The 26048-nt window shown below is 40.8% G+C and overlaps 1 protein-coding gene across 1 annotated transcript; it reads right to left on the minus strand.

Moving 5' to 3' along the window:
* Positions 1–6181: 6181 nt before the first annotated feature.
* On the minus strand, positions 6182–25820 carry si:dkey-121b10.7 (heparan sulfate glucosamine 3-O-sulfotransferase 6). Its single transcript, XM_006800921.3, has 2 exons — positions 25001–25820; positions 6182–7723 (listed from the first exon to the last, which is right to left on the minus strand). Exons 1-2 carry the CDS (start codon positions 25471–25473, stop codon positions 7081–7083), a joined length of 1116 nt encoding a protein of 371 aa, XP_006800984.1. The 5' UTR covers positions 25474–25820; the 3' UTR covers positions 6182–7080.
* Positions 25821–26048: the final 228 nt, after the last annotated feature.

Consider the following 26048-nt stretch of genomic DNA (forward strand, 5'->3'; position numbering starts at 1 on the left):
TTTCTCTGCTTTGCTGCAGGAATGCAGCTTTTGCAGCCAGAACTCAAACGTTTGCTCCTAATTTGAAGCTTGCTAGTCAAGGTAGGGAAGACCTCATATTAAACCAATCATGGTCTGTGTAATTTGGCATACATTTAGACAGTTATGATGAACAGATAACAGCAGGAGATGAGGTTTGAATGACACCTTTTGATGTTTCTGGCTTTAATTTCAATTTGCTTATGAGATGACCAAGATCTTGTTAGCATGAATGTGAGCGAGTCTCCGTTTCTTAAACTTCCAGTGGAGTACCTCAGAGGTGTATTTTAAATTTTTGAAATAGTTTAAAAACACAATAAGAATTAGGTGTAAAGCCCTGGGTCTTCCTTAGCAAAATGAAAAAGTACATTACTATATTGAGTGTTAACGCTTGGTTTATTTGGCTTGTCCATGTCTAGTGTAGCGATCATCCATAATAAAGGCGTGTAAAAGGGTTCTCCCTGAGCTGTAATGACTAATTTAGTTCAATCATTCACAGTAAATTACTCCATTATTAGAATTGGGTAATAGATTAGTCACTTTCTACTCATCAGTCTCAGAATAACCTTCAGAGCACGGGCTTTAGTTGACCTTAAGTGACCCTGGCGGTGGAATGCATTTTGAACTTTGATCTCAAGGCGGGCCACAGTGCTGATCCTGACCTCCACAGGGAAGAGCACAGTGCAGAGGGGGACCAGAGACCAGTTGCTCAAGTGACTTCAAGAGTGAGAGGAGACGTTGTTTTGGTCATTAAAAGGGAATGTGGACAGTAGATGGTGGATATGGCTGTTCTGTGTTGTGGGAACAGAACAGGCTTGTTTTGAGTTCGCTTATTGAAAACAAGCTTAGACATTTTAGCTCTTAATTGCGGAATGCAACGGTGGCACGCTTTGGTCAGCCTACTGAGGATCATGTTTAACCTGCACTGAGAGGTTTTCATAGGAAAAATACTGTCACTCGAGTTCAGTAGGGCTTAGTTGGGCTGTTTGTTGAGAGCAAACAGGAAGCCCAGGAAGACTGCTTGTGGGGTAGTAGAAGGCTTCCCACCAAAACATACAAGTCCTGTCTAGGATTGCAGATTACAGACATTATGTTATTTTTCTTTCTGACTTTTCCTTTTTTATTTTTTATTTTTGGTTAGACTTAGGATTGAATTCTTGCTTGGATATTAAAAAATTGCTGTTAAAAGGGTACCCACTCTGACCGAGCATCAGAATAACGATTTGGAAAGATAAACAATTTGTCACAGCACGATAGGTTTCAAAGAAATGGTATCAGTTCCTTCATCCCCCAGAAACTGCCAGCATGCTCTTGCTACATGAGGCTGGGGATTGTGGATCAGAACCTAGAGGGCTAGACAATCCAAACATCTCATCCCGATACCTAATAGTAGAGAGAGTCCCGATGCCTGGCTTGTGAAGGTCCCTACATGAGAATCTCTCCGCGGACCATCACTGACCCACCACCAAACCAGTCAAATTAAACTGTCCTCGGCTGCTCTAGACCATGTCACGTCTGTCACATGTGCTTAGGGTGAATCTGCTCTCATCTGTAAAAGCCACATGGACGCCAGGGTGGGAATGCCAATTCTGGTATTCTTTGGCAAATTCCAGTCAGGCTCCACGGTGCCAGGCGGAGCTCTCTAAAAGATGTTGGGCCCTCAGGCCACCCTCGCGAAGTCTGTTTCTGAATGTTTGGTCAGAGATGCTCACACCACTAGCGAGAGCTCATTCTGTAGGGCTCTGGCATTGCTCATCCTCCTCCTCCTTACTCCAGTCCTGCTGATGGGCTAAGGCCTTCTATGGGTCTGTCCAGCTCTCCTAGAGTAACTAGAGAACTGGAATCACCTCCATGCTCTTGAGAGTGTGCTGGGAGACACAGAAAACCTTCTGGTAATGATGCCTATTGATGTGCCAGCCTGGTGGAGTGGGACTACCTGTGCAGCCTCTAGAGTCCAGGTATCGCCTCATGCTACAGTAACACTGAGCCCAGCCAAATGCAAAACCAGTGAAAAAAAGGTCAGAAAAGATAAGGAGGGCAAAAATGTCAGTGGCCTCCACCTGAAAAACCATTCCTGTTTTGGGGGCTGCTCCTCTAGTGCACCTGCTGTTAATTTTATTAACACCAAAGCAGCTGAAACTGATTAACATCCCCCTCTGCTACTTTACTGACCAGATCAATATCCTAAAAGCTTGACTGACTAGATGTTATACTCTAAATGAAAAGTATTCCTTTACTTTTTTTTTAGCAGTATATTTGTTTGGCATATCAAAATGTGTGGTACAATTTGTCCAGTTGAACTACAAATTAATTCTGAACCAGTCTGTGCGTCTACCCTGCGAGAGTTGGGGTTTCAATTAGCCTCTCTCATCCTTCGGCTGTTGCACGCTTCACCGAACCCGTGTGGTGCCCAGTAAGCAGGCTGGCAGAGTGGCAGGCAGTCCTCAAGCAGCCTCCAATCCACCTGAATAAAAACACTTGACCTCCTCAATAAGGGTCACCAGTCACTTTTATTAAGGGTGCAAAGATCTGAAGGGGTGACATTTGCCCATCCATCCCGATATCCGGGTTTTGCCTAATCCATGTGTTTTTGGATCCTATGCACAGTCAGTGGAGCCAGACGCTCAAATGGCCCATTGACGGGAGGGGCCATTGTGTCAGCGACAGTGAAATGTATAAGGAAAGAGCAGGGGGGTTTTGGTTTTTTTTTTGGATAAAGGTCTGTTCTGCAGACCTGAAGCTGAACCATCTAGTTTGCATATCAATACCTTCAGGCCTGAATAACTTCAGTCAGCTGATGAATGAGAGATTTGCTGCTATCTCAGGTCTCAGGGCTCTCTGGTGCAGAGAGAGACATAAAGGAAACTTTTCAGCAGCGGAGAGCTCAACGACATAGCCCGGTGGTTCCCTTTACGCACTCCTCACCAGTGAATGGGATTGTGTGACTTGAAGATATTCTATAACTAGAGAGTATACACTGGGGAAAGTGAACACCACCCGCCTGTCAAACGTTAGCACGTTTTGGTTTAAAAAAATCTGCTGAGGTAACCGATCGCCTCATAACTCCAATGAAAATGTTGCTGGCAGTGAAAGTGGCTGCAGAATTCTGAATGAAAAAGCATGTGGTCTTGACCTGACACTGCAACTTGCTCCACTTTCATCCCTGTTTTTTTTTTCTTCTTTTTAATCTGTTATAAAATCTAGCCATTAAGCTGATAAAATCCAAAAGCATGCAGTGAGTTCAGAAGAGAGCTTTGCTTAAAAAACAAGGTACTTAAAGCAACAGAAGCTGTAAAAATGGTAAAAATGTATCAAACCTGAAAGTTGCGCATGAAACTGTTCAGGGCACAGCGGTAGTTGACAATTCATTATGTGCACGCCAGATTCAATTTCTGCTGCTAACACAAGTTTCATCCAAGCTTTTTCTATATTAATGGTAACTGAATTAAACTGTTACAACTGCTGATTCAAATCTAATGAAATAAGAATTTAAAATAATGAATAAATTCAAAAATAGATACATTTCTCAGGCTGCGCAACTCTTGAAGGATTAAAGTCGTAATCAGGTCCAGCATCCTTGTGAGTAGCCCCCCTCCCCCACCCGTGTATTTGTGTTTAGGTGCTTCATCGATTAAAGATGCAGGAAAGATCTATCATTTGATAAATAATATTATACAAATACGATAAGTATGACAGTGACCCATACCTGACCCCAAAGCTAAATCACAACGACGCTGGAACATGGCACCTATAAGCACATATCTCCACCACCTATAAACTAAAGAGGCAGCTATTGATTGGTAGCATCTCCCCTCAGTGGAGGTCCCAGAGGTTGAGAATGTAATATTAATGGATCGGGAGGGTGTTGCTGTATGTCTCTGTGTGTGTGTTTATAAGTGTGTGAGTGTGTGCATGCTTCTGCGCTCGTAGTTCAAGCTGGGTGACTCCATTAACCAGCATGGCTATAGCGGTCAGCAGTTTATGGTGACCAGGATCAAAGGTCAAGGGGGAGAGAAGAGGTCAAAGATTGCCATCCCTAAAAGGTCTCCAATCACCCTGGTGAATTGATTGCTTACACATCAGAAGAGCCACTGTCCTGTGTTAACTTCAAATTTAACCGCAGACGCCTGCAGCTACACGACCCCTACAAAAAAAAAAGCCACCCCAACTATATCCAGCTCCAGCCACCAACTTTAGTCAGTTTTTGGCACACACTTAAAACAAGTGTGTGCCAAAAACTGACTGAACATGTGTCTACGTTCAAATGACGACAGCGCATTTAAAACTGCTGAGAGGCTTTCTGCAGTTTTACGCTGTTAGAGCCAGAGTCACTTTGAAGAAAGCATTTTCCGTCATGGACAAACGTATAGTTTGACATCCTGGTGAATTATCTTAATGCTGAAAGTTAGATGGGAATATTGATACCTCTCTCACATCTGTTCACTAAATATGACGCTAAAGTCAGCAGATGGGTAACATAGTTTAAACTCCAGGAACTGACTGACTAACACTCTGGGGGATACAGTCAATTTTTCGGGTCTTTTGTGGCCAGGATGTCCTGATAGTAGATAACAGATATTCAGTTCCAGACTTCCTGTTCCATGTGCCATTTATTCCTTTTGAACAAAGATAAATTCCCCAAAAGCTTATACAGAGCTTAGTCATCAGGTGATGGCTGGTTGTTGATGATTTGTGAGAGAAGGAGAGCCGAAAGATTGAAAAAGAAAGTTTACAAGGAGGTGGTTAGACCTGCTATGAAGTACAGTGGGATTGGCTGAGCTGAAGGTGGCCAAGCTGAAAAGTTAATAAGATTTTAATTGGAAATGATCAGAATGGACAGGATTAGAAATTAATTTATCTAGGAGAGATAATTCAGGCTGAGCAGTAAGATGGTTTGAACATATGCAGAGGAGGAAAACTGGCTATACTGGACAAAGGATGTTGAATATGGAGCTGCCGGGTAGGAGGAAAAGAAGAGGAGGACTACAGTGATGCAGAGGGTTGATGTGACAGAGTAGGGTTTGGTAGAGATAGGGTTTGATGGAGGCAGATGATTTGCTGTGGCGACCCTTGAAGGAAGCAGTCGAAAGAAGGCGATGGTGATGACTCTGTGATTACGTTTCATCGTATGTGATCTCTTTTCTGATCTCCAAAACGAATGCTTATTTCCATAAAACCAAACCTTTTTCAAATGTGATTTGAGAAGCTTTTGCATAGTTGCACGCATATATCTGTTACTAAAGATAAGCACAGTTTAGACTGAAAACTGGCTTGATTAGTAGGCTTTTTCTAAATTTAACAAATTTAGCCCACCAGCACATTTAAACCTCACTAATTAGACATGACATTACCTTTTCACTCTGTAGTCTTTATTCAAGGACAGGAACAACCCTAACAGATTGGCCTCACCAGAGCTTGAACTTCAGCAATGTGGGATCATCTAGATGGAGAACAAAACAAAAGGCCGCCGACATCCAAAGAAAAGCTTTAAATGTCCTTCAAGAAGCCCGGAGAATGATTCCTAAAGACTACTTTAAGAAACGACAAAAAAATATTTCCAAAGAGAGATCAAACTGTGTTGAAGAATAAAGATGATCATACTGTTTTTGCCTTGTATAATCTATTTTTGTTTGAATAGGCACAACAAAATGGATAGATGTCTGCCTGGATACTATATTCCAATTTATGTATTCATATATTTCAATAAACAGCTGCACCATGGAAATAGGTGACTTTTTGCGTAGTACTTTACAGTAGATGTGATGGATGTGGAACAGAGGCTAGCTGTGGTGTGAGATCATGACTGCTGAAGTGCCAATCTCATTTTAAAGCTGCTTATTCTTTCAGGATGAAATATTAAACAAAAAGTCTATACAATTTCATATCATGTAAAGGAATGGGGTCATTCCTACATCATCTCTTGCAATAACACAACACAGATTAATTGCGCGTTCTTTTCTAGTCATCACGAGTCTCGTACATCTTTTCCAGGAACCAGCAAATCATCTGCCCCGCAGATGTATGTTGTAGTCTTGGCAGCAGCAAACTCAGCCTGTCTGGAATAAATTCCATGAGTTTGATCCGAATACTTCTCAGAAATAAATTGCAAAAAATGACCCAAATGCTTGTTTCAGAACAAAATATTTAGTCTGAATTTCCAGCAGAATTTCAAATACAAAAGTTTCAGAGAAAACATCTCAACAACACTGTGCCACCTTATAAATTAGACTTTTAGAAATACATGTAAGTACTGTACCATGTGACAGGGTAAGTGTTAATCAAACAAAGTGGAAAAACAGTCACCGGTTTACTGGCTGTAAATGTTCCTCTCCAGTCTTTAACAATGCACTTATTGCATTAATGACATAAATAACTGCAAATTTACAGGATGTAGTTGACCATGGCTGGTTTCCCTCTCTAACCTTTTTTCATCAGAACCAGCTATATCATCTTTGCTACATCTTGTATTTAAAAAAATGAAATGATAGTCCATAAAACAAACGTTAGACTTTTTGTAAGTGTATATAACCAGAGTTGAACTGTTATTTATGTTGATTTAGTGTAACTATTTCTGAATGATCAACTTGTGTCTCAACCCATTTCCATTTATTGTGATTGCACCATTGTGTATCAGTTACTGTCGTTTGGTTTCTCATGGCTTTGTTCACCCATCGAATCTCTTTTTCTTTTTGGTTTAACTTTGTGAACGTCTGCCATTGTCAGCATTTTGGATAGCAATGGCAGCTTAACTTGATTTAAGTAAATAGGCATTATGCTTTAGTTTGCCTTCTGCTTGTCTGTATGAGCACAAAACAAGCCATTTACACAAGACTTTGTCGAAAATGCTTGCTCAAGTGCTTCAACAGATTGAAGTTTTTCTAAACGTTGTTAGCATGGTAGTTATAAAGCCAGGTGAAGGCTCCTTTGTGCATTGGCATTCAGCTATCATACCTTAATAAATGAAAAACAAAAGGCAAGTTATACAGAGTAGAACCTTTGGCGACAAAGAACACACAGTATCCCTGCCTGTGTTTAACTGTTGGTGAATAAAACTGGCAGTTTTTAAGAGCTTTGGTGAGTTGCCATTTGGTCCCAGCCAAAGTCGTGGCCAGTCATTTGGTAAAATTTAAGATTAAAAGGTCTGTAGAAGTCTCTGAGCCTGAGTAGGACTTCAGAGGGTATCTGTGGATGGGGCCTCCCCTTTGACTTCCCCAGGCAGCGAGGCCTGCTGCTCCCCTCAGGCTTCTTTAGGCAGGGGAAACCTTTGGTCTGGTTGAAGTAGAAGTGCTTATCTGTGACCACGCGCTTGAGCCCTAGGAAGTCCTGGACCCGACCCATTTCACCCGCCGGGTCTGTTACAAGGCGTTCGCCGCTGACAAACAGGAAGCGCGACATTGGAAAGTAGCGCAACCAGTTCTCTAGGTGCTTGGCGTAGATGCCGATGCGTACGGCGCTCCAAGACGTGTCGATGAGGCCTGTGGTGGCGTTACGAAAAGCCAGGTTCTGAAAGGATGGAAGCCCGGGAGATTTGGACAGAGTCTGCGTGTAATCGGAAACAGCGCGCGTCACAGGGTCCCGAACCACCACGATAAGCCTGGTGTGGCGGCTCATGGAGAAGACGCGCCGAGGAGCTTCTTTGGTGATGAAGTAGCTCGGGGTTTTCTCCATGGTTATCTGGCCTTCCAGAGTACGAGGCATCAGGTTCCTGGATGAAAGAGAGAAAAAGCCATTTAACAAAAAACCCCACTACACTGTAGTTACTGAGAGCTCACATATTAAGAGTACATATTAGAGAAATGATACATTCCCTTAATATTTCCAGCACATTCCATTGACGATGCCTCACTTGCCTTCGAGGCTTTTTGATTTCGGTTTGTAATTAGAGGGATAAATCGGTGATTAGAGAGAGATAAACATGGCATTAGCTGCTGGCACTGATGGAGTGACCATGTGAGTTTAGTCTGGGAGAGAGCTACTGAACGGCTACTGTAGGAAAACCACGAGGCTATGCTGACCTCAGAAAAGTAATTTCCTCATCTCATCCGCGGCCTCCTTCTAAACAAGCTCATAACCGCTGCTCTTGCTCCTGTGTTCCTCGATGATGGGAGAATGTCCGGCTGGCCTGAAGTAATAGCCACACTGCTGTAATACCACTAGCATTTCTTACAGCACTGCTCTCATTGACACCTGGAAATCAAAAGTATAGCAGCTAACTGTTACCTAGCTAACTTTCACTATCTCGTACTGCTTGCTTTGAATTGCAAACACACTTCCAGCTGTCGGTCTACCGGCTGCTGTCGACTAAAACAGCTGCATGCTAACTACAAAAGCTTTCAGCAATCACGAGGCAGTTCCTCCAGAAATTTAGTTTAGATTACTACTTGAGTAAAATGTTATTTTTGCAGTTTGGCCATCTTTGCTAATCAAAAACACTGCATTCACTCGCCAAGCGGGCATTTTTCAACAGCAGACACTTTGACCTGTCACATTAGGAAACCACAGGTGTTACTAATTACTGACAGCGCTCTGTCGTGGCTTTTCTCAGCAAGCCGAGACAGGACAGCAGAAAGAGTATCGCACCGGTACCAGGGCCCCGAAACTGAAGCTGCTAAATGGAATTCAACTGTCATTAATTTTTTATTATTTACATGTGTGCCTTTTCTGCAATGGCTAAATGTTTTTTCCAGAAAATCGTCTATTGCTCACATAGTCAAGTTATTTGGACAAACACACACTTTAAGGGTTTAGATAATCTACAAAAGCTCCAATATGACTCTGCTGTTGGTTTCATGCATATTTAGGCTTTATAGTCAAAGCCAGTCAAAATATGTAATATGAAATATTGTTTGAAAGTAATTTGCACCGCTGTGAAATTTAAAACGTCAGCTCACAGTTTAACCCGAGGGTAGAAATGGCATGCGTTTTTTGTTTTTCATCACTTGCAATATGATGAAGAAGTTACTGTCAAGAGGCAACAAAATGAAAGTCACAGTAACTTTGCACCATGCCCACTCTTTGACATTGAAGTACATTATGAAGTATGCTTCAGTTTGTCTCTTTTGCTCCCCACATTTCAGTCCACTCCTCTTTGCTCTCTATTTCCATTATCCCTGCCCGAGTGGACTGACCTCCTGCTCGCCATTGCTGCCACATCTTTATGACGTGACAGTTTATTTTAAAGAAGGATGCTTCAGTAGAACAAAAACTTATGATTAGACTTACTTTGTGACTTATTTCGGCAGCGTCTAGGCACGGCAACACACTGTCCTCATGCACCGTGTCATGCTGATTTTTAGTTGTAATTTAGGCCCAGTCAGCAATCACACAACATCTGTATGCCAATACAGCTGAACCATGCCAGAGCCCACCTCACCTCCAAGCAGGCAGTGGCACAGAAAACTCAACCACGCCTGAACGCAGTCAAAGAAAGTCGACTTTGCAAATGTAGATTGTGTAGAACGAGGTACGAATGAAAAAGTAACCTTAACCCCCGGCCAGTCAACTGATGAGGCTTGGGGCATTGGTGGAATAACCTTTACTAAATCCTCTAACTTTAATGTCTAATATTTGTCTTTGCAGGAAGCTTAAAGTAACATTTTAACCCTCCATCACCAAGTATCTCATATTTGATGCATGAATTTATGACTTTAAAAAAATCTAAATCAATTGCATAAGATGTTGCAAATATGATACAAATTAAAACCAATATATGGAAATTAATATTTGATTAATTTTTGTTTTAAGTTTTTTTTAGAATGTTCAATAAACTAAATTTTATGGCTAAATTTAATGTTACAGGGTTAAAACTGACATGATATGACCACCTTGTGGCCTAAAATAAAATAATTTGTGTTGGTGCAAATGGCTTTTTGGTTCATTACCTTTGCACCAATATGCCTAACAGACTGATGTTATGCAAGTCTTTCACAAATTACTGGGAGCTGGATTTGGACAGATTCCTTTTATTTTATCGATCAATCCATGCTAACAAACTCAAGCAAAGTAATAACTAACAAAAATAAGATCCAAACGATAAACTGGGATTGTTATTTAATTTATGGACTATTTGGGCTGTGGTGGTGTAACTGCATTTCTACATTTCAATTATACTACTGCAGCAGTTATACTTGCGGACTGCATACAGCCCAAAGGTATCCTATAATAGGGCTCACCATGTCTACTGGTCCAATCCTGTTATTGCTTTTGGCTCTCTGCTTGTTATTATCAGTACTTGAGGTATTCTAGGCACACTTTGGCTTTAAAAAAAAAACGGGCTGCCCTCTTCCTCTTGATCTTTACCCCTACTTAGATGACTCAGACTGAGAGGACATACCTCAAAAAGTTCAACAAACCCTGACCGAAGCCTGTGTTTGACTGAGAGTCTCCATAACCTGCCAGAACAGATTGTATATAAATCGGGGGGAAATGGGAGGGAAAGGAAAACCTATTTGTCTCGTATCGTTTACTTCATTCAAATGCTACCGTAACACCAAAATGGAATCTAATAACCTCCGTTGTGAAAAATATTCTGCCAATTTTCCCTCTCCTAAAAAAACAACAAAACGCACTGGTTTGCAAAGAAGATTCAAATCGCAGGCAGCAGTTTGTGTTATAGAAATCCAAGTGGAGAAGAATGCCAGTGTTGCAACTGTGAAAGATCCCTCAGCTAATTTCCATGCTTCCCCCCTTCCCTCCTCAGCAGGCATGTGGTGGCGGTTGGGTCGGAGTCTTCGTGGTTGGTCTGCAAGTGAGGGGCTTACTGGGGCTCTGGTGTGTGGTGATGGAGACTCCATTTCTCTCTCTCTCCCTCTTTCTCTGATCCAACACACACACTCGGCTCCAACTCCGGCATGTCCCCTGGCATGAAACTCTGAGGGTAACACCAAATACACAACTTATGGCATTCATAAGAAATGTCTGACTTGGATTATGGGGGCTGAGGCAAAACAAAATTGTGAAATGTACAACAAATACCTAAAAGAAAAAAACACAATGCTGTTCCCATGAGTCCTCTCTTCATTAGGGTGTAGTGTAAGCTACAACCTATAGCTCAGACGTTTCTAAGCATGTCGGTCGCGAGTTTATTTCTGGTGACCACATGATATAAGTGGCAATATAGTTTTTATGGATCTGAGTCCCAGAAAAAAAGAAGCTTGTTTGTATCCCAGGAAAGTTTAAGAGCTCTGCCTTTCAGAGGAAACTGCACTCTCACATACAGTATGGGAAAAAGTTGTTGAAGCTAGGTTAAGAAGATGCTGAGAGAGCACTACAGATGTGATGTTTGCTTTGAGAGTGTTGATGGGGAAGTATTGAGAAGCTCAGAGTGTTTTTGTAGAATGCATGTATGTGAATGAGAGACAGGTGTAACAGTGACGATCCAACGAGTACAAGTAATGAAGGAGGATCATTTTAAATACTTGGACTCAACCACACAAAGCAATGGACAGAGCAAAAAGTAGGTGATTTGTGACAGAAGGATAGCAGCAGGAGTGACAGGGAAGGTTTACAACATGGTAGTGAGATAGTTTGGAGAAAGGAGCACTGAGAGAAAGACAGAAGTTGAAGAAGACCAGGATGGGACAGATTAGAAATAATTACTTCTGAGGAAATGACTGGAGGAGGGATGGTGGATATACTGGGCGAAGGATGCTGAATATGGAGCTGAAGAGCAGGAGGAAAAGAAGAAGAACTCTGTAGTGAAAGAGGAGAGGATGTTAGGGATAGAGTGAGATGGACGCAGATGACCCATAAAGGGAGCAGCCAAAAGAAGTGGAAGAAGAAGATATAGTCGCATCCTTTAATGATCATATTTTCTGGCCCATTAATATTACTGTCACAGGAATCAGCCTGACACCGGAAAAACTGATATTAACACCATCGATACCCCCTCCCCCTCTTTTTTTTGTTCTTGTATTTTTCTGAGTTTCCAGCATGTTTGAACTATTTCGTGAGTGTGCTGCGGCACTAAATGGATGTTTCATTTCAGTCAGGCTAATGAAAGCCACAGTAACCTGTTTGAGGAACAGAGGGGCTTCTATTGACGTCGTGTTTACATTTTTAGGCCACACAGTGATGGAACACAGGGTGGGGGGAGGAAAGGGGATGCCGGTAAGGGTGGATTACAGCTGAGAGGAGATAGAAGAAGAAGAAGAAGAAGAAGAAGAAGAAGAAGAAGAAGAAGAAGAAGAAGAAGAAGAAGAAGAAGAAGAAGATCAGCGATTGTGAGTCTAAAAAAACAAAAGGCGATAGCCACAGATGGAGAGAAGAAAAGCAGCAGCGAGAAAGCACAAAACAGGGGCATCTCATCTAATCTCCCATTATCTCATGAAGATGAGATGAAAATCAAAATGTTTGTTCTTTTTATCTGATCACAACTGGTGTGTGTGTGTGAAATGGTGCCAGAGAGAGTTTAGGGCGACCTAGCAACCTGATGTTTGTTTTCATCACACCTCTCTCATCAGCATCTGGAGCAGGAATGCGGTTTGGTCCGAAAGTATGCTGATGTGCGTTTATCTGTGCATACAAATGCATCCAGGCACACACACTCTCTCTTTCGCACACACACACACACACACACATTTAGCTTGTGGTCTGTGTGGGTGGGCTGAGGTTTATTAGAGACTGTTTAAATGGCTGCAAACTTGTGGGCTTTTATTTATCAACAGAAAATGAGCACACATCAGTTTAGTAGTTTGTGCTGCCCTCAAAGGCAAGAGAGAAGCAGGGGCTACTTGACAAACAGATTATCTGAAAAAGTATTTTTCAGCCACCCCGATTAATCAGAAAAAAATGAATAATTTTGGATTTTGATGAATGGAGGATAAAGTTTTTCTACAGTTTGATCATTACGGAATATAAGGCGGGACTTCTCGTAGCTAACACTACAGAGTTTGATCCTTTATAAAAGCAAAAGGAAAATATCCCATGTACTAAATCGTAGGTTAAATTGATATATCTATTTTCTTTCTAATACCCAGCAAAGATTATGCACATTCCTACCACTTTTTGCAACCTGAACGCCATATTTGTTTTTAAAAAAGCGGTTTGGTAAGGTAAGGTACTGTGAATGCCTATTATCACTTTTCCAGTGGTAAGCACATTCCCCGGCCATTTCCATTTCTGTTTGTGCACAACCCATCTTGCTCTGTCTGCCTTCTCCTTACACACACATATATAAACACAGCGCACACATGTGCACACTGTAACCATCTGAACATGCCCTCCACAGGATGGACCCACATCTGGGAGCAATGAAGTTCTTAGTTTGTGTGCGCGTGTTGGATGTGTGTGCGCATGGCGGAGATGAGGGAAGTGTTTCTGGTTTAGGAAGTTTCCCTCTGGTCCCAGGGTTCGGAGCTCTGAAAGCTGTGATCCATACAGGCTCTGCCGGGCCTGAGGCCAGATCCCCGGACCCTCTTAATCCCCACCAGTCTGCGCTGCACGGAAATGGACTCTTCCACCCCGAAGGTCAGGGGCAGATGGTTGCGTTTCACGGAGCGAGACCACCGGGGATCACGGAGATCATGTAATGCAACATGTCATCACGAGCAGACTCTCTCGTATGTGTTGTGTTTCCTTCCTCTATCTCCGACATTTTTTCTCGCCTCACCTCCTTTCTTCCACTCCTGATCCCCCTTTTTTCTAACAACTTCAAACCTTCCCCTCGGCCTCTACTGTATCCTTCAAAGTAAGAATGTTATGAATGCATTTGACATGTGTGAAGGGATTTTAAAACACACTGACATCCTCAAACCACTACAGAGGGACGTCTGAAGACGGATACAGTTAGCCTGCGTGTGTTCAAAGATCTGTAAAAGCTGCTGCGTGGAGGGAGAGGGTTGTCATTACTGTCGGCAAATACAGGGCTGAGAAGTTTCTGTGGGCTGATTAGAAGTCAGCAGGGACTGTAAGCAACTCAATAAAAGGGGAGCTAAAGTAGTGCTTCACTTTGAGTCTGTTGGAGTCGGGCCATTGCGTTAGTTGGATGATGTTTTTGGCTGGTTATCTTTATTTAAATGTACCCAATGCCTTGTATAAATACAAGAAATCTTGCACATCTTCTCCTTTACGTAGGTTTTTAAATTTCTTCTTCTTTGGCTGCCAAAAATAGATGTGTCTAAATGCAATTCAAGAGGCTTTTTTTAATTCAAAGAACGACACCCTACAGGGTTTACGCAGCGTTCATTAAAAATGTAAGACCATTAAAATATTCCAGGCAGTGATATTTAATTTTATATTACATTTTGTTAATACTTCCCAGCAGTATGTAAGAATTCCTAGCATTAAAACTTAATTGACGGGCTGACCCTAATCAGACAATGAGCTTCTAAGTTAAAATAGATTTAGTATGAAGTATTGGTAAGAAGTGGTCAAAAAGCACTTACCAACTAATGCAAAACTAGCTGAAGTTACTGTCTCTGTTAGGACCTATAAGAATTTACGCCTGCTTACTGGACGCGTATTCAGTGTTTTTAATGCTTCTTGGACATCTGTGCTATGTTATAGGTTGGCACAAGAGTCTTACACAATATCTGTGTGACATAAATCCGTCACAGATCGTGTTACACTCCCTTCAGTTGTGTACGTGTGTGTTTTTGCGTGTGTGTGGCAGACTATTACACGCTCTGAAGGTTGCTGTCTGGCTGACGCACCAGGGTGGCGATGAGTATTTTTACCGAGGAGGTTTGCATCACTGGGGTAGGTCGGTAGGAAAGAGCTGAAGAATGCGTCTAGCTGAGGGGAAAAATAGAGGCGTAACAGTTAATAGACACATCTCAAGGCCCGAGAGCGGTGAGTGAGCGAGCGAGCGAGGAGCAGTCAGAGTTTCCCCTGAAAAAAGATCAGAGCAGATAATGAAAGAGGAAGCTCGGCATGGTTTTGTTGTCAAACGTGTGTGTGAATTTCAATAAAACCACTAAGCTGTAGCATTCGGTGGAAACCGACTGCACTGAATGAATGTGTTTTATATTGAACTTCTGCCTTTTTTATAACACATTATATTTTTTGGGGGAGTAGCTTAACATTTTGGAAAATACTACACTCGTAAATCTCTTAAAGAAGACAGAATGAAGATCAGGAAGAAAGGATGTGGTGATAAGATCTTACTGATAACAGAACAGCCCGTAATGACAGAAAGCACTAAAGTACGGAAACCCTCATGAGTGTCTGGGTGTGTGAGTCTACTTTTTTGTGCCCGTACAAGTGAGTTTAAATAACTGTGTGTGTGTTTGCACGTGCATGTCACTTCCCCTGATTGCTCCCACCCTGCTTGACTTATCAAGTGGGAAAATCTACTGTTGTGCTCCTGCCGGGGCCCACAGCGGCCCGCTTGTGGGGCTTTATCTCCGAGCAGCTAGCCAGGGGGCCTTTAAGGGGCCCCGCCCTGCCTTTCCCCATCTCCCGAATGCAGGATGAATACGGCCAGATAGAGTGGGTGGAGAAAGCGAGGGACTCTTCCACTTCCTCCCTTCTCGAATGTAACCCCGGTGATGTCACAATGTCACGATCTCACCGACATCACAGGACGCTGCGGTTGTATAATTAGGCTGGCAGTAAGATGTCAACACTTGGGAATGCATGTGAGCATGAGAGAAGTTTCTTTGGAATAAGCAAATACTCAATGAACTGCCCTAACACCACTTACTCATATGTGAATGTTTGCTACTTTATCAAAGAATATCCAGAGGAAGAGGACACAAATACACGACTCAAGAGCAAGAGCGAACCAAATTGTGTAGAAGCATGAGAAAAAAACAAAAGAAGCTACAAGAGGGAAAAAAATAAACTGCTGGAAAATTTGAGTGTAATGAGAACCAGATGAGCGAGCAAGTGGGAGGCGGGAACAGGTGTGGTACGTTAAACACAGGTGATACTAACGCAACTGAGGGTGGGACAAAACAAATCACAATAGAGGGAAGTCAAAGACAGGAAGTAGAAATCACTAATGTATAAAAAAAGACCACAAATTACAAAATAAAACAACAACCAAAAAAAGCAGACTTTGGTGTTATAATTATGTTATTACTATGTTATCTATACTATGTATATATATATTTATATTATTATTTGCTCTTGACTGATGTGCACTGTTTGGCCTATTGACTGAATGACAATAATTAAATCAAACAGTGCACGTCTACAGTTCATGTATGAGCCTGTTTTGGACATAATAATGAATATGAGCATTTCTAGTCACTATGTTCACTATAAAAATAATGAAAACATTTGATATAAATATATTAAAACCATACGGCAAAATGTATATCATTTTTACAGCTTGACAAATCTATAATAACAGTAATTAAAATTTTATACCACAAATATGACCCATCATAGCAAACAGATAAATTGCTGTTTATTGCCTTTTGACTTGCTGTTAGTTTGCCCTCGGCACAGTTAAATATTAAACATGTACAAAGAGGTACATGCTGTAATGTTTACCCTTCCCTTTGACCGTGCACTAGCACCAGGGAACACACGCTTCCACTAATTAAACAGCTCCTCTAAATGAGTACATACACATGTGGGACAAACACACCTCAGCAACGCTATAATTGACTCAATATGGACTTTTGCTTGCCTGGCAACTCCCCAGGTCCCGACCAATAAGAACACTCGATACTGTACGATCGTGGAAACCCACTTCCGAGCAGTTGCAGCCTTCATCCCTGTGGTTTCTCAGCTCATTGTTAGCACTGTCTTAAGCTGAAAAACGGAAATGACTGCTGGCAGAGACTGGGCTTTTACAACTGGAAACCATCCTTGCAGCGGTCTGCCATTAGTAGCATCTATCAGGCTCTTTGCAAGCTTTGGCTACATTTGTCCAGACATCAAACATTCAGGACACAGAAGGCTTTTGGATGTGCATGAAGCAGGAGCTGGTGTTGGTTTCCAGATTTCCACCCATCACCGTGTCTTGTTTGATGTTTTGCTTGTCCTCAAATTCAGCTGTAGCTCTCTCTGCCAGAGTTTCAGGCATAATTAACCTAATTTCCTCTCAAAACCCACACAGGCATCACTAACAATCAACCAGTTATTCTAAGTTGGTTAGTTCCAGTTTAGGGGAGTTTTCTAGGAAGGTTTTGTAGCAGACAAAGAAAGGTGTGTTTTTCTGTGGCTGCAGGTTCTCACGACCCACCCACCCCCAAGCCCGTCAGGCAGTCAGACATTAAACAGAGATGGACACCAATGAGAGGTCAGCAGCCACACACAAATACACACACCGTCAATAATTACCTGCCTCTCCAGAGAGAGCATTTGTGGCAAATTTGGTGTGGATTTGTGGATTAATATTAACTATGAATAAAAAGCAGGAAACATTGTAGAGGAAGCAGAATTAAAAGGAGATTTAAATGCCTGAGCTTTTATAGATTGTGGAGCTGACTAAAAATCCCCAGAAGATGGCGAATATATAAAAGAATATAAAGACATTTTAAATATTTTTCTGTTGTTTTTTAGAACAAGCATTTTGAACATTTTAGATTTCAAACTGTTTTACTAACTATTACTATACATTAGGGTTGTTAAACGTAAACGTATAAAATAAAAAAATAATTTAAAAAAAATTAAAATAATGAAAACAACTTAAAATAAATACAAAAAAATATATAATTGAAAATATATAAAATTAAAAATATAATAACAAATATGAATATATAAACATTAAATTAAGTTGTAGACATAATTCACCAGTTTGTGGTTAGAAAAAGTACCGAATTTTTGACATAATGTTAAATTGAAAAAAAAAAAAAAGATTTATTAATCACAGTTAAATGAATATCAATGTTGCATCATTAACATGGGCGATGTACTGGAGTTAAAAATATTCATTTTAAAGGGATATAAAACGGTACTTATATCCCAGAACTGTACACAGCTTCAAATTTGCTTACCATAGTTCCTCAAATATGAATAAATATGGCCAAGAGCTACAGATCAAAATGAGCCTATGACTAACTCTGGTATATTTAAAGTAATGTCCACCAATGTAAACTGGGGTTGTTAAAAAACAGTAGGTTTCTGATAATGGCCAGAGGTGTGGTCGACATGATCAAATAAAGGTCTCAAACAAGCAATAATAAGCTGCTTGTCTTGTATGTTTACCCTCCTTTTGTTCGTGCAGCGGTCATTAACGTTCACGTTAGATTAGCAAAGCTGTGACACCATGAGTGCAGTGGGTAGCTGCTATGAGTGAGTGGAGCATATAAGTATAATAGGTGCTTATTTAAGTGAAATAAATAAAAATGTGTGCTGTAATGTTACTGTAACATGTATATTTTTAAAAAATGTAACGTAAAAGCCTTTTAAAAGTAAAAGCGTACATCTAATTTATAAGTATATATATATATATATGTGTGTGTGTGTGTGTGTATATTCATATACACAATATGAAGAGTGTTACCATTATTATATAGTTATTGACTCGTTAGTTTTGTTTCTCTCCTCTCACCTCTTTCATTTCCTCTTTTTCATTTATGAGTAAGCTACGTCTGCAGATCTTGCACTATTTTTACCCCCCCTCCCCCCATCTTTCCTCATGCACGCTCATTTAATATAAAAAGACTAATAACAGTGTAAAGGGGGAAAAAATAAAGCAAGACGTTTGGTGGAAATGAAGGCAAATGATGTGATGAAAAGAAGGTGAAGGAGGTAGAAATAGGATTATTATTTTGTCGTCTGTGGCAGCTCATCAGTCATCCTGATCTCGCGGGTCTCCTGCAGCATCGTCTGCTCTGTCTGTTTAACGAGGAGAGGCTGATTTCAATGAGTCTGCGACCGAAGAACAAGAGCGACGCCCCCTCTTCTTTGAGTCTTACTAAAAATGCCCATACTCAGCACAGCAGTTTGGAATTAAAACCGCAAACAGAAGAATTAAAAACCAGTCTGAGTGATGAACAACACAAACTTTCTCTTTCTGTAGCTGTGATTGAAATGTGGGAAGTTTCATGCTTTCCCCAATGATCCTTTCATTGTTCATCTCTCACCAGTCATCTGTTTCTATTAAATTTGACTGGATGAAAATGGCGTGCTGGCGGGGGGAAAGGTCGAACAGTGACGAGCTGTCAAAAAACTGATGACAGGGCTACATCAGGCCTTTTTTTGACCAAGTAAAAATCCATACCTCCTCCAGAACAAGTCTAGTTTGATTGAGTCACATTTAATTACAGCGCTTAAGCTTTTCCAGCTGAATTTTGTACTCGTTCTGATAATAAAATCTCTCTATATATAGGTAAATAATCTCATGTGTGTCAGTTCTGAGAGACATGTTGGATGATGCTACTGATGTTAATGGTTTGAACCCACTTGTATATTCTTGTACAGCTTCAAACATCCAAAGCACTGAACCCTGTCTTCCAAGGAAAGCTGCCTTTCTTTCTTTGCATTTCCTATTTTTCTGAATTCTTTATTGAAAGTGTCTCTTTCCCTCCCAGTCCTCGTTTACTCTAAGAAACACTCCGTAATACGCAGCTTCCGAGAATGTGAGTACTGAGAAATTCAACCAGAGAATCCCATGTGATTGGTGCCCTAACAGGAAATACAAGCTGGACATTACTGTCTAGGTGGCGCATCTAACCCTCAGCTGAATTATACAACACGCTCCCTTGGTTTTACAACAAGAAAACGAAATGAGTCGATAAGGAAAGAGAAAGAAAAGTAGTGACTGTGAGGAGGCATAAAGAGAACGAGGCTCTAAAAGGAGTGAGAGCGTGTCCAGTGGCTTTACATTACACAGTTTGAGTGACCTGAACAAGCCAATAAATCCACTCCATCAACACTCAGACTGTGGGGCATAAATGTCAGCCGCGGATGGGAGTACGAGCTTCTTGTCAACAAGATGGAATATTCAGAAGTTAATTCATTTCTGTTGCAACAGCGTGATAAAGGCAGAGAGGAGGAAATCGATAGGAAGAACGTATTTTAGGTGATCAATATGGGGAAATGACATTTATATCTGCGAGATATTTATAGCGTCAAGAAATGGTGGGGAGAAGAAGAAGAAGAAGAAGAAAGTGGATGGAGATCAGGTATACAGCTGAAGCAGTGTGAATGAATCCAAGCTCCCACACATGCTCACACTCACTCATTGCACACCATGGCTGTCTGAACCCTCATTCCCCACCACAAAGCCACAGAATCGTTTCCAGTAGATGGTAAAGCCAAGGCTTTTCCACATATAAGCATTTTTTCTGAAACAATTTGCCAAATGCTTCCTTTAAGGATGTCCATGTGTTTTGCTTGGTTACCAGCTGAAGACAGGGCCATGGCTCTCTGAGCTCAAAGACACTTTGAAATGAAGAGCTCTGTCAGAGAATACTAAGTGATACTTTCCAGCACAATTTCAGATGATTTTGTTGGCTTCATATGCTACGGTTCTGTTTCAAATTGATATATTTGAATCACTAGGTACTTAGGCTGTAATTACACTTAATTATTCATATTTTTTTTTATTACAAAAATAGATTCGATTTGGAAAAGGCGGAAAAGCAGGAAAATCGAAGGAAGGAGGGAAAAGAAGATATTAATAGAGTGCGACAAATTTGGCATTTTTGAGACAGATAAATTGCAGATATTTGGCAATTTAAGTATTTGATATGCTGATATATCTGTGAATATTTCCTTTGAAACGTCAAACATAAAAAGATTTTCCAAAGTTTGGTATATGTAAATATTTATTTACTACTGCTATGCTCTGTCCAGCTCTGCTAAGAGCAGCTAGTTGTTGTTTAGGGCATTCTAAACACAATAGCCAACAAGGAATTTGAAAAGTGCCCTCTGGTGGACAAACTATACAACGTCAATGCTCAAAACATGGCTGAAGGGTGTTTCTCTAGTCGTTTTTTTACTTATTAAAATGTAATTTAACAGCTGTTATAAAACCAGTTGGCAAATTAGCAAATAGCTAATAATGGGATAAGATAAGCTCCAGATACTACAGTAAATGTACTTTTTATACAGACTATAAAGTAGAATACAGGGAAAATGTGCTGATGTCAATAAATGGTTACATTATTAAAGTACCTATGCTGTAGATAATATTTTCAGAAGGCTATTATGTCTACGATAAAGTTGCGTGTAGTTGCAGAAAAAAACTAAAGAAGCTAAGTGATCTCAGTACTTCTGCATAACATTGTTTTTAATAGTTTTTACATTTGGGAAGATATATCCTTAAAATATAAAATAAAATCATTTGACAATACTTTTTTGCACTACTACCACCTGGACTGGCAGAAGGTTTAGCTATTTATTTTGTAAGTTTGACTTAGGCTCACTTTTTCAACCATTAGCAAAAACCTTTAGACGCGTTAGTCAATCCATCTGTTTATCCAATAATTTTAGATATTGTTTATCTTTTCAGTTATTTACTTATTTCTAGTACCACTAAACTTGTATCAGATGTTATGTATTATTTTTTTCTTGTATTTTATCATTTTAACTATTTTGTTTTACCTGGATATAATAGTTACAATAATTTATCCATTAGTTATTAGTTAGCTACTTAGCTAACCTGTATCCAGCTTTGCGTGATGTTGTGTAAATAAATTAAAAATAATTTTTCAACCCAATATTAATTTTACTAATATTACTTTTAGCTACTTAGCTTAGCATTACCAATCATCCTTTATTCAGAGGCATTAATCCTGCAATGTTCTGATGCATTATGTAGCATCTATTATATGGGATTCTACTTATTTATTATTTCCACAATGTGTTTAAATCACAATCTTTTTCACCCACCCTCCCCCCCAATACTTGAGTAACTCTATGGTATAACATGTACTCCCTCCAGTTTTAAGTAATGTATGATCTAAGCCTTGTTTGGAGTCACTGGACTACTTCCATTTCCTTTGATCATCTATCTGTCTCACATAAAATAAAAAAAGTAGACATAAGTCAGTGCTTGTCTGTAAGCCAGAGGACTACATAGCCCTTGGGCACAATAAGTGTCCCCTGTTGCACTCAGGTGTAGGATGACTGCAGTTCTCATCAAGGATGAGTGCTACGTGGCGAGGCGGTGGCTGGATGGGAGGGGTGTTGACTAATGCTCGATAAGGCCTTGTTTAACTGCAGCTAGGAGCCTAATTCGTCTCAGCCCCTTCATATGTCCCTGAGCTGTCCACGTTAATGCCTGACCTGTCATTACACCGGTCCAATTCGCGCAGTGTTGACAAGAGCTGTCAGCGGATTAGGATGGAGCGAAAACACACATTTCATTATATCTTCAAAGGAGAAAAGAAAAGAGAGAAAAAAAACACAGAGATGTTTTACATCACATCTGTGTTAAAAAGAACAGGGGTAAGGTCACTTTCCTATCAACAGAAAGTATAAAGAACATGTAAAGGTCACTGATCTCTCCACATTTAATCCTGTTAGGTCTTGCTTTGTCATCACTGACACCAGCAAATGGCTTACAAATCGTGACATTTACATTTACATTTTCTTTTCTTTTTTTCTTTTTTTTTTTTACATCTCTTACGCAGCAATGTGCATTTAAAAATAGGTTCTTAGCAAACAGACCGCAGCCAGTAACACTAAAGAAAGAAGATTTTTGAAAAGATAGTCAGCAAACACAGCATAGATGCAACGGCAGCACTAATCCACCTGATTAGTTTAGTTTTGCACCTCACTTATCTCATGGCTTTGGTAACATCTGAGAGGGAAAAGATATTAAAAAACAAACAAAAAAGGTTTCACCTTCACCTTTAAATCAAAATGCAAGCTTGAGGTTTTCATCAAGGTTACTGTGTATCTTTGTCACTTCAGTGACAATTAATTGATTTAAAATAAATAGAAAAATCTGAACTGAAATTTGCATTTAATTATAATTTAGAGGCTACAGAGGACGGGTGAATAAAACAATTAATTTCAAGCCCAACTTTTGGATTCCAGGAAAAATTTAAAATTTAAATTTACAGATACCACCTTTTACCACCTAACCATTTAACGTGCTTTCTTTTAAAATTTTTGGGTGTATGTGAATCTGCTGGACCAGCACCTGACAATTCAAAGACACACCTGTTGGCATGAAGAGCAAATCTGTTAAGATAAAACTGCAATAAAAGCACAGCTCACTCACTTCTAGATTTTTATTGCACGCTGCCAATAAAAGTGTCCCTTACTCTGGTGTGCGCTGGAATTTTTATTGTCTAATTAAAGGTTTTATGGGATTGAACTAGTCCACTTCTGTGCTGTGCTTTAATCGCCCCAAAGTTCAGCATCACTGACGATAAACCTATCTTCAGATCTTAAACTGAAACTGCCTCAAGAAGCATTTCCCACATACAAACATCCCCCATCGTTCATCTTTCTCTTTGTTATCATGCATGCACCGTGCATTTAGCAGGAAATCCCGAGCCTCTTCCGCCTTCAGTACCACTGTTAAGTGGTAAAAACGCCAGCCTACACTTGCGCATGCATACTTTGATCTCTGATGTCACTCAGCAGTTATGCACCCTTCCAGCGAACAGCTGATTACCTGTCGTGTATTGACGACATCTTTCTCTCTTGTTTTTTCACCCTTCATTTTTTTCCTTCCACCCCTCCACATTCACCTCTACCCTTTCCACATCTCTTCATCAAACTGTCATTTACTCTGCCGATCCTCTGTAATGGCTCTCATCTTTCCTCCTCCGCACACTAACTCTTGATTTTTTCCGTCTTCTGCAAATTTGACGTGATCTGTAACTTCCATCTATGTTGTTAAAAGACAGTAAAAAATATAAATGTTAATGTTTTTCTCTGGAGTGTGCTATCATTAAAAAAAACTGCTTCATTGATTCAGTAGAAAGAGCAACTTGTACCGAAAGAAATATGTCCTTTAAAATCTGGGCCACCATCAGATCAACGACACCACCAGCATCCACAATAACCCACCCTCTCTCTGTGTGATCAGGGGCTGATAGTGAGGAAGGCTCTCAGGGGACCAGCATGGACACTTAGCCAGGCGGTGTGTCAGCTCAATAAACAGCAATTTATTGGCAGGGGACTGAATACGCTGCCATCCTTGCAAGCTATCAGCAGAGCATCTTATTGGTGCTGAGAGATATTAATGAAGAGAGAAAAGGTGAGGAAAGGGGTTAGAAGAGCTCACCTCTCCTCTTTCACTACAGCCGGGACTAAAAGAGACTTTATTTGCACTAATAAGGAGGGAGTGTGTTGAATTTGTTGTGTTATTGTTACATCATGTGCCAGGCAGTTCTATTTCAATATTTAGTGCAACAAGGAAGAGACACAAACACATATTTTCATGTGAGTCCCCTTGGGATATATCACCTTTATTTCAAATGTGGCCTCAGCCTGGACATATATATATAATTTAAAATCTTCCCACTGAACCAGTTATTGATGTTTATTTCTTTGCTGATTGAAGGCAAAACAGATTCCAAAGGAACAAAATGAGCTCAGCTTTTTTTCCCTTCTTCTTCTTTTGATTTAACATCTGCCTAATCAGGCGCCTGCCACATCAAACTGCTCTGACAAGCTGCATTAAAACCGCAGCTACTGAAGATAAAAGCCATATCTGGTTCAAGTTTCCATGACAGAGCAATCCAATATAGTCCGGAGGGGAGCACAGATAGTACAGGCCCGTACAGAGGGGCTCGATTTTTAATTCCCGCACATGACCTGTTATGAATACACCACTGTCGTATTTAAATGTCTTTGAATATTTCATAAAATACATGTTTGCGTTTTTAAAATGCGAATTCGGGAAAATGTGTCCGTGAACCAACATTATCAACGAAGGATAAATGGGGTATTCTCAATTACGTAAAGAAAGAGAAAGAGTGTTTTTAAACTTATATTCCGGAAGTTTGAAGTCCCCACAAACAGAAAGACTTCTTGAGTCTTTTAAGGTCAGTATCCGTTTGCCCATTTTGCTGTTTGAGGACTGCTGGAAGGAAACTCGTGATTTTTAAGAAAGATTTCATAAGTCCTGCAATAAAAAATTAAAATAAAAAGGAAAACAAAGTAAACACGCCTTTACCTGTACCATTCCAGTCCCTTCTCGTAGAAGCGATCGAAGAAGTGCGGCTCAGCGCCCACGGCTCGCACGTCTGGATGGATGCGCAAAAACTCCAGGAGAGCCCGAGTGCCACCTTTCTTCACCCCGATAATGATGGCTTGAGGGAATTTTTTGCTGCCAAAATTATTGGCTATAGAAATATTGTTGGACGGGGGGTCACTGTTCGTCAAGTCCGACAGCTGTTCGCGGACAAACGAGACCGGAGACGCGTTATACGCGCCGAGCTGCTCCGTTTCTTGTCCATCTTTAAAGATAATTTTGGTTTGGAGATTACTTCGCTGGTCATACACGGGTCTGGGCAGGGATTCGCAGTAACCGTTGAGGCAGTAAAAGAGGTAAATGAAGAGAATAATCATGGTAAAGAAGACAGGCAGCTTGGAGTGCACCTTCAGGTGTCCAAAGTTGAACGCAGCTCTCCATTTACTACATCCCATGGGTCGCAATCCTGAGCACGGGGACACGACGCAGGAAACATGCCATATCAGAGGGGTTGGATACTAAAGTCAAAGTGACAGCAGCTTAAAAAGCGCCTGTTTTGTGCCACATGTCCAAGTGGCGCAAAACTTGCCCACCGCGCATCCAAAAGCTCCACATGTTCCTTATTATCCCTCTCACCCCCCGTGACTGTCCCTGAATCCTGCAGTCATCAAAACAAAACAAACAAACAAAACAAAGTTTCTTTAACAACTGGAGCAAAAATCCACAAAATAAAAACGCAGATTCAGCAGGTTGAAAAACATCAGCCGCACAGCTCTCCGTGTCTTCTGTGCGCCCCTGCGGCTCCCTGGCAGCGGCTGTGTAGGAAACCCTCAGCGATCCTTTCCGTGTGACTGCCAAATCCACGCCCTGTTTATCAAGCGCACGCCCCCTTCCAATCCTCAGCTCGTGCCACGCTGAAAATACAGCGAAAAATAATTACGCGGGCACGGCGCGTCCCCTCTCCTCTCCGAAGTGACAGAGAGGAGAAAACGCTCATATCGCGTTATTTTGAAAGCAATTTTAGAGAAAT

This window comes from Neolamprologus brichardi, chromosome 8 (assembly GCF_056152115.1).
Source record: "Neolamprologus brichardi isolate AB-2024 chromosome 8, ASM5615211v1, whole genome shotgun sequence".
NCBI lineage: Eukaryota > Metazoa > Chordata > Actinopteri > Cichliformes > Cichlidae > Neolamprologus > Neolamprologus brichardi.